Source organism: Telmatherina bonti (assembly GCF_933228915.1).
Source record: "Telmatherina bonti genome assembly, chromosome: 22".
In the NCBI taxonomy this organism is placed as follows: domain Eukaryota; kingdom Metazoa; phylum Chordata; class Actinopteri; order Atheriniformes; family Telmatherinidae; genus Telmatherina; species Telmatherina bonti.
In genome coordinates this window covers 6,516,593-6,525,273 of record NC_136631.1, presented here as the reverse complement: position 1 = coordinate 6,525,273, position 8,681 = coordinate 6,516,593, and the positions used below count along the sequence as shown (strand labels likewise).

The 8,681-nt window shown below is 44.4% G+C and overlaps 1 protein-coding gene across 1 annotated transcript; it reads left to right on the top strand.

Annotated features, from left to right (window-relative positions):
- Positions 1-247: 247 nt before the first annotated feature.
- LOC306772112 (potassium channel subfamily K member 5-like) lies at positions 248-8,239 on the top strand (the record flags this gene model as incomplete). The annotated part of the gene is made up of 5 exons (XM_079261524.1): positions 248-433; positions 6,589-6,700; positions 6,793-6,959; positions 7,043-7,211; positions 7,296-8,239. 5 exons carry the CDS (start codon positions 248-250, stop codon positions 8,237-8,239), a joined length of 1,578 nt encoding a protein of 525 aa, XP_079117650.1.
- Positions 8,240-8,681: the final 442 nt, after the last annotated feature.

Below are 8,681 nucleotides of genomic sequence, written 5' to 3'. Positions count from 1 at the left end.
TCGCATGAGCGCTCAGTCCGGCGTTTCTTTTGTCCTGTTCAGGTCTCAATCCCGATGCTGCCAGCAGCTGCACGCCCCACTCTGCTTCACGCCAGGCTCGCGCGCGGATACAGAAAGATTTTGCAGCCAGAATGAGCTCCGCGTGACGCGCCAGGTCCCCCCCCCCCCCCCCCCCCCTCCTCCCCCCTCCCCCCGCGCGCTGTGTCCCCCGTCCCGCGGTCTGCAAGGCGAGTCACTGGGCAGAAGTATGGTAGATAAAGGCCCCCTGCTGACCTCTGCCATCATCTTCTACCTCTCCATCGGGGCAGCAATATTTCAGGTGTTGGAGGAGCCCAACTGGAAGCAGGCTGCCACGCAGTACAGAGAGAGGAAGGCCAAGATACTGGAAGACTACCCCTGCCTGTCCACTGAAGACCTGGACAGAATATTAGAGGTATGTTCTGACATTAAACCTGAAATGTACTTAACATATTGTCCCATAAGTCCTGCAGGTGTTTGAAGGATGATGTGAAAATAAAAATGTGTTAAAGTTTGTTTAACTGGAGCGGGTGGCACATGGAGACCCCACTGGGGTCCAAACTTTCACTGAAACTAGATGCTGTGGGGCCGTGGTTCAGCTCTGTGGATCAACACAGCCGGTCTGAAGCCTCCCTGGTCTGGATGTTTACAACTCTGGAGACCTCTGTGTGTATCTTTGGTCTCCATGTCCGGCGGTGACCACTGCTTCATGACAGCAGAGCGGCTCTTTGTGGGGGTGGAGATCCAGTATCTGACATCAGTCCTGAAAATCTGCATCAGGTAGTGTTTCACTGCCACTTTCTGGTCAGGATAGTAGTTTCAGTGTTGAACCCAGTGCCCCCCACCCCTGCGGGTTTCCCATGGTTACACACACTTCCAGCTGGTTTAACACCATGAACCTTTGTTTGTTTTCTTTGACATATCAGAACTTTGTGAGCTGGGTTGTTTATCCTTCTCCTCACTTTCTAAACATGCTTAAAACATGATTTTTAACATTGTAAACGTGCCTAAAACATGATTTTTAACATTATAAACATGCCTAAAACATGATTTTAACATTATAAACGTGCCTAAAACATGATTTTGACATTATAAACGTGCCTAAAACATGATTTTTAACATTATAAATGTGCCTAAAACATGATTTTTAACATTATAAATGTGCCTAAAACATGATTTTTAACATTATAAATGTGCCTAAAACATGATTTTTAACATTATAAACGTGCCTAAAACATGATTTTTAACATTATAAATGTGCCTAAAACATGATTTTTAACATTATAAATGTGCCTAAAACATGATTTTTAACATTGTAAACGTGCCTAAAACATGATTTTTAACATTATAAATGTGCCTAAAACATGATTTTGACATTATAAACGTGCCTAAAACATGATTTTTAACATTATAAACGTGCCTAAAACATGATTTTTAACATTATAAATGTGCCTAAAACCTGATTTTTAACATTGTAAACGTGCCTAAAACCTGATTTTTAACATTGTAAACGTGCCTAAAACATGATTTTTAACATTATAAACGTGCCTAAAACCTGATTTTTAACATTATAAACGTGCCTAAAACCTGATTTTTAACATTGTAAACGTGCCTAAAACCTGATTTTTAACATTGTAAACGTGCCTAAAACCTGATTTTTAACATTGTAAACGTGCCTAAAACCTGATTTTTAACATTATAAACGTGCCTAAAACCTGATTTTTAACATTATAAACGTGCCTAAAACCTGATTTTTAACATTGTAAACGTGCCTAAAACCTGATTTTTAACATTATAAACGTGCCTAAAACCTGATTTTTAACATTGTAAACGTGCCTAAAACCTGATTTTAACATGTTACAGGTGGCATCTTTTGCTAATATCTCTGTAAAGCACAGAGAAGTGGCTTTGGTAGGTTTTGCAGTGTGACAAGCAGACATGTTTGAACCTGTGCCCCCTTCAGGCCTCAGTATTGGGGAGATTTATTTCCCCCCCCATCCCCCCATCTGCTTCCCTCTGCCTCTCTTCTTTGTGTTTGGGGGACTGAAAGGGATATGCCCATGAACCTCCCCCCACCTTCTCTCTGAAACAGCCAAATCTCCAGAGCTGGTTGTGAATGAAGTCGAGGGAATAGTCTGGTTGAGAGATTTTGGAAATTTCCTCTTGGCAGTTGCTTGATCGTGTCAGCTGAGACTGCTCCTGTGTTCCCTCGGGTGGGGGGTGCAAAGACAGCATATAAAGCCATCTGTGTGGTTTCATGGCACTTTGAAGCGATCAGATCAAGTTGCATGTTGGAAGTGGACGCCTGTCTCCACAGCCACACAGAAAGTGGTATTGTCCCTCTCGGACAGCAGCTGTTTCTGAAACACCTGCAGCGTCCTTCAGTCAGACTTCAGTACCTTTTTATGTGTCGTAAAAAGCAGCGTTTCTATTGGATTTCCACTGGAAACTTGTAAACACTTCCAACAAGAGCAGGCGACTTGTAAAAGCCAGTCCCCTCTGTTTCATTAACAAGCAGTTTACTATTAACTTGTGGGAGCCTTGAAGCGGTCACGGTGTAAAGATTGGACTTTATGGCCCATCAGCGCTGGCCCTGGAGGAGCTGTTTTAAAGTTCAGTAAGGGTGGAGCTGGGTGGAGGCGTTATCTCGCCTCTCCTCAGTGTTGCATTGGTAGCATCAGTGTATTCTGGTTCCCAGAAGCGCCGTGCACACAAGCGCACGAGAAGGCGTTCAGATGTCTCCAGCACAGTGCACCGTCCTGTGCAGCAGCCACACGGGTGTCTTTAGACTTTAACAGAAGTGTTTCTATTGACCTCTTTAATCTTGCACCAACGTTACTGGAGCTAAAATCCATATTTTAGAGAGATCTGCAGGAAGAAGCTTTCAGGGTTAAACACATCTGTCATGCAGAGCTGGAATCTTCCTCAGTTTGCAGACAAGCTGCAGATTGTTTCACACACGACTCCAGATTCACACAAATAACTTCTTTTTTCTGCAAGCGCAGCTGAACGTGCAGCCGTCACATGATGGCAACGGGAAGCATGGCCTTTGGTTTGGTTTGGAGAAAAGCAGACAAGAATGAAGTAGCACTCTTGTTTTTAGGAACAGCTTTCTTCCTCATGTGACACGAAGAGAAAATAGAAAAAATTTTCTCCTCGTTGTGAAAGTTTTTGTTCAGCAGAAGGACGTCTGTGTTTTCCTCTCATCCACTTCGCTCAGAGGGACTTCGGTGGTAAAAAACGGGCTCGCAAGCAGCTGTTATGTTGTGCTGGAAGTGGAAAAATACGGAGGGACTGGAGTGACCTGCTCCAGTGAACCAGCAGCTGTCCTGATAACTTTGTCATTGTGGTTTCTACTGTTATCAGTCTGGCAGGAGGAGGCGGTTGAGCCAGCGGTGTGGCGTTCATGTTGAAGGAGAAAATCCCGACCTTGTTGTCTGGATAATGTCCTATCAGGTCCCTGCAGCGTTGCTCTGTGGGTTTTGATGGCTCTTAAGTGTCGATTGACAACTGCTTCAAACATTTTTAGACTTTTTTTTTTTTTTTTCTTTTAAATATTCATCCAGTGTGTTTTCTGTTTGTTTTTCCCAATAAACAAGGAAGTGACGCCGTTTCAGATCAGCGTTGTGTAAAAACAGCTTATTTCCTGGTGTCGTTTGTCCGCATTGTGTGGCGTTAAAGTAAAGCAACTGCTGCATGCAGTGGACAGACGTGTGAAGACGTGGGGTTAACAACTTCCTCCTGGTTTTGCTTTGATTCAGGTTGTTCTCAGGTGGCCATGAGTTGACCTGTGGCTGACCTGCTAACCCTTTTTATGCATCTTCTGCATAGCAGAGCCTGTTAAGTCCTGAGGAGGAACTTCTGTGTGTTGCCACATGACCAGGTTGTGTAAACGAAAGCTTTAAAGTCTGATACCACGTGTAGTTTCATCATATATGTGCAGCTTCAGCAGTTTTGCACGTGTCAGCTTGCAGCGTTTCTTATCAGCTCTGCAAACTGCGCAGGTTTAAATCCCCCGTTATGAAGCTGGAATACGGTGCAGAGCTACATGCAGACCACAGACACGACACACACACCAGAACATCTGTTTTCTGCAACCCAAACACACCTCGGACACCTCAGACTGGTGGAGGAACATTTCATATCGATACTGTGCAAAAGTCTTAAATAAACCCTCAATATGCAGAGATTTATAGAAAACACTTGCAAACATACATACCTACAGCATCTGAAGCGAAAATGGAGTCGGACGAGTTCTGAGAATGTTAAAGTGAACATGAGCAGTTTTATTCAACCCTGTCTGAACCTGCTTTACGCCATTTCTTTACATACTTTACATTCTTTACATACTCCTCAGGAAGGTTCTCCAGAACTTTCCAAAGCTGCTTGTTGTCTCTGTCCAGATCACAGGTGTCCAACTCCAGTCCTCGAGGGCCGGTATCCTGAAGGTTTTGGTTGTCTCCATGCTCCAACACACCTGACCAAAACTTAAAAACAGGTTGACAAGAAGCTACTGGATCCATTTGATTCGAATCAGCTGTGTTGGTGGAGGGAAACAACGAAAACCTGCCAGATACCGGCCCTCGAGGACTGGAGTTTGACACCCCTGGTCCAGATGATCCCACACTGCTTCAGTAAAGATCCAGCAGCTCCATCAGACCTGTTGCCACTGGTTTCCAGTCCAGTTCTTGTGACAAACCTCGGCCTTTTTTCTGTTTTCCTTCAACAGAGACCATTTCTGGCTAACAGAAGAACTGAAGGTTAGAGTTGGGAAGAGTTTTTAGTCTTGGCTGCTCTTAGTCCTCTACTTCTGCACACCATGCTGAGATCTGCCACGTTTCCAGCTAACGGCTCAACCTGCTGCTGCTAAAATCTTGTTTTCTGTCTGTCAAACGGTCTGAACTTTGCTGGGTTTTTTTAGTGATGGAACTGAAAAAAGGGTTTTTTCTGCAGACTGTCTGAAGGTCCTCTGTGAAATGAGCTCTTTGTTCCTAATTGAAGGACTAGACTGAAAATGAGTAAAAGAGCAGAAATGATCTAAAGTAAAACCTGAATAAACTTTATGAAATAAAATGGTGAATTTTTGCTCAAGACAACTTAAAGAGATAAAAACTCAGACTGGCTGTTTGGACGTGAACTCTAAATGGATGCATGACTGTGGCTGAAGACCTTTGCTCAGCATTGTAGCTGGAAACCAGCAGGCATAAGCCAGCATCAAACCAGTTATCCTTCTTTATTTCCAGTCATGGATTGTACACAAGCGTGGTCAGTGCTGCTGTCGTCCTGAAACCCCGACAGTCCAACTGAGGAACCGTTGTTGTTTTACAAGACAAAGAGTGGCCTCCCCTCCTTGGGTAATTACAGAGCAGACCTGTCACAGACCTGTTATTATTAAACAACCGCGTTTCTTCCACTACTTTAGGGCTTATGTGAATTTTGCCAGTGCCTGCAAATTTCCTCCCCTTCCTGCACGGTGGGAGAAGAGTGTGGAGTCATGCATTGTCCCAGAACACATGGCCGGGTGTTTGCTTTTTCCCGAGAGCTTCCACTCCGTTTGTGTTGTGGCTGCTCAAGGACATGTTTGGTTTGGGAATGATTGATTAAGCGCTTTCTGTGCCCTCCTTAAACGGCGCGGCAGCGGGGGCATGTTGCGTAGGAGTTGACCAAAACAGGTTCTTCAGTTTGTTTGTTTAGATGGTGATAAATAAGATTATCTTGTATTAAATCTGAACCTGGTGAAAAACAATGGTGTTAAATGAAGTCATTTAAAGTTGGAACAACTTGAAATGTGGCATTTTTATGGCAGTTGGCTTCATCTGAAGCATTCATGGTGATTAAACATCTGCAATATCAATAGAAAATAACAGAATAAAATGTGTTGATGCTGCTTGACATGGTGCCAGTATACCAGCAGCTGGATTTTCCTTTATCAGTTGTTTTGGTCTAATTGATCAACTGGAAATTGTCCAAGCTCAACGGAAACATTACAGCTATTCAAACTATGTCGAGGTTACTTTGGTTAATGAGTCAGTGTCCCCAGTTCTTGCATGACGGGGACGGTTAAGTTAAATAGATGAACAATAAGTGTAGTAAACAGCTTGTTGGGTTGGATTTTCCATAGCTGTTCGTAATGGACGGCAGCTCTGCAGGTTTTTGATGTTTTCTTGCATCAACACATCTGATTCAAATGAAATGCAGCTTGTTTTCAATCTGATTCAGGTGTGCTGCACCGACTCCTGCCATGCATCATCACAAAATCTCTGTTTAGGATGCAGCATTTGCCTTCCTGTCCTTAACATAAGCTGTGGCTGGAACAATAAAGCCCTCGGGTTAAAAGCAGCTCCCCGGGGTGTCTGGTTCTTTCAGCTCATCAGTGTTTCTGGAGATACCATCAGCATATCACAGGAAGGAAGTGGTGAAAGAAATGGGGCTTACACATGACAAACTTCCTGCCGTCGTCCAGCGTTGCTCGTTGGACTCTTGGAATTGCTAGATGGCAGCAATCATCTGTTGTTTTGTGTTTATTTCACTTTACTCTGAGCTCAGTTGGGTTTCTCTTCACTCTGTCAGGTGGTTTCGGATGCTGCTGGCCAGGGGGTCACCATAACGGGCAGTAAGACCTTCAACAACTGGAATTGGCCAAATGCTGTCATATTTGCCGCCACTGTCATCACCACCATTGGTAAGAGATTTCAGAGATATTGGAGACATTTTAAATGCTGCTGTCTCCTACTTTTACTTCCACTGAACTGTTGCTTCAACCTGTTTCCACAGGGTATGGGAACATCGCCCCAAAAACCTCCTCCGGCCGAGTATTTTGCATATTCTACGGGCTGTTCGGAGTGCCGTTGTGTCTCACCTGGATCAGTGAGCTGGGGAAGTTCTTTGGTGGCAGAGCCAAACACCTGGGCCAGTATTTAACCAAAAAAGGATTTTCATTGGTAGGTGGATGGACTCTTCCCCCAAGTTTGTCAAAGTGTTTACCTGAAGATGAGGTTAATCGCTGCTCTTCTTTGTTTTCCAGAGAAAAGCCCAGTTTACCTGCACGGCTATATTTCTCCTCTGGGGTGTCCTGGTGCACTTAGTGCTTCCACCCTTTGTGTTTATGTCCCAGGAGGGTTGGTCTTACATCGAAGGCTTGTACTTCTCATTCGTCACCTTGACCACAATTGGTTTTGGGGACTTGGTAGCAGGTAGGAGGAGACATAAAATAGAATTTAATGTCTTGAAGTCATTAAACATGCTGTATATGCCTAAAGCTTTCTATGTTCCAACAGGTGTGGAACCAAATAAGGAGTATCCCACTCTGTATCGCTACTTTGTGGAAGTGTGGATCTATCTGGGGCTGGCTTGGCTTTCTTTGTTCTTCAACTGGAAAGTGCGAATGGTCATCGAAGCCCACAAGGCATTAAAGAAACGCCGCAAGCTCCGCAAGCTTTCTCTGGAGGAGCTGAGGCACTATAAGGAGTCTCACAAGGCGTCCCTTCGCCTGCCGCCTACCCCCAACGATGTCAACATTTTCAGCTTCTTGTCCAAGAAGCAGGAGGGCTACAATGACTTGATCAAGCAGATTGGTAACAAGAAAGATGGGCGCGCCAGCCATGGCCCCAGCGATGCCAAAAAGCTTAAAGAGATCGGCCGCTCAAAGAGCTGCAATGACGCTCCCATGTTTAACGGACACACAATCCTCAGCCTGGACCGCTCCCCGCGCCAGAAGAGGCGCTACAGCTTCAGCGACCGCGTCACTGTTGCTTTTTCAAAGTCCAAGAACTACCTGCTGGGTTCGGACAATGGATTACTGCTAACAGAGGACCACGTAGAGGGCGACACAGAACTGGACCAGGATCAGATGTTTGAGAACCAACTCGACAAGGACATTGACCTTGAGAATGGGGGAGTAGGAACATGCGTAGCGGGCAGTCGGAGGACATGGGACTGTAAAGATTACCATCCTCTTACAATCCAAAATGCAAACATTACTTTCATAGACGAGGAAAACTTCCTGAGTAATAACTTGGAGGAGCAGGAAGAGGAGGAGGAGGACGACGACTCGAAAGCAAAACTCTCCATCACTACGTGTGATGAAAACGTCGACACAATGTCCAAGGAAGGGGATCAAAGTTCAGAAGAGTCTGTTTTCACGAGTGATGCCTCGGAGCACAACCACTCCTATGAAAAACTCGTAGAGGAATATTCAAAGGAAGAAAACACAGACTCTTGATCCATTGTGGTGCATCAGGGTCGAAGTTGGAACATCTCTGCGCCTCCAATGCTGACGTGTTTGGCATTGAACTGTGTATTCTAATGTGAAGCATCGAAGGTCTCTTGGCTCTATGAGAGTCCAAAAAGCTGAGATCAAATTCCAAATCAGTCTGTGAAAAATCTGTGAGCTTGACTCATTTTTAAGAGTTTGAGCCTTTTGATAAACCTCTACTTGCTGCACATGGACTACAGAGCACGACTTGGTATGAGTATCTAACGTCTGCTCTACTTATTCCTCCTTTTCTTTTTCTTTTTTATACGGTTTGAAAAACTAAACGCTGAATATTTTATTGTTCTACACAAAGGCAGAAATTCTATGTAGAAAGTGGTTCAATTTTTCTCATAGTTTGCTTCTATTCACCATATTGGTGTTTTTTAAAGATATTTATTGAAAAGGACGG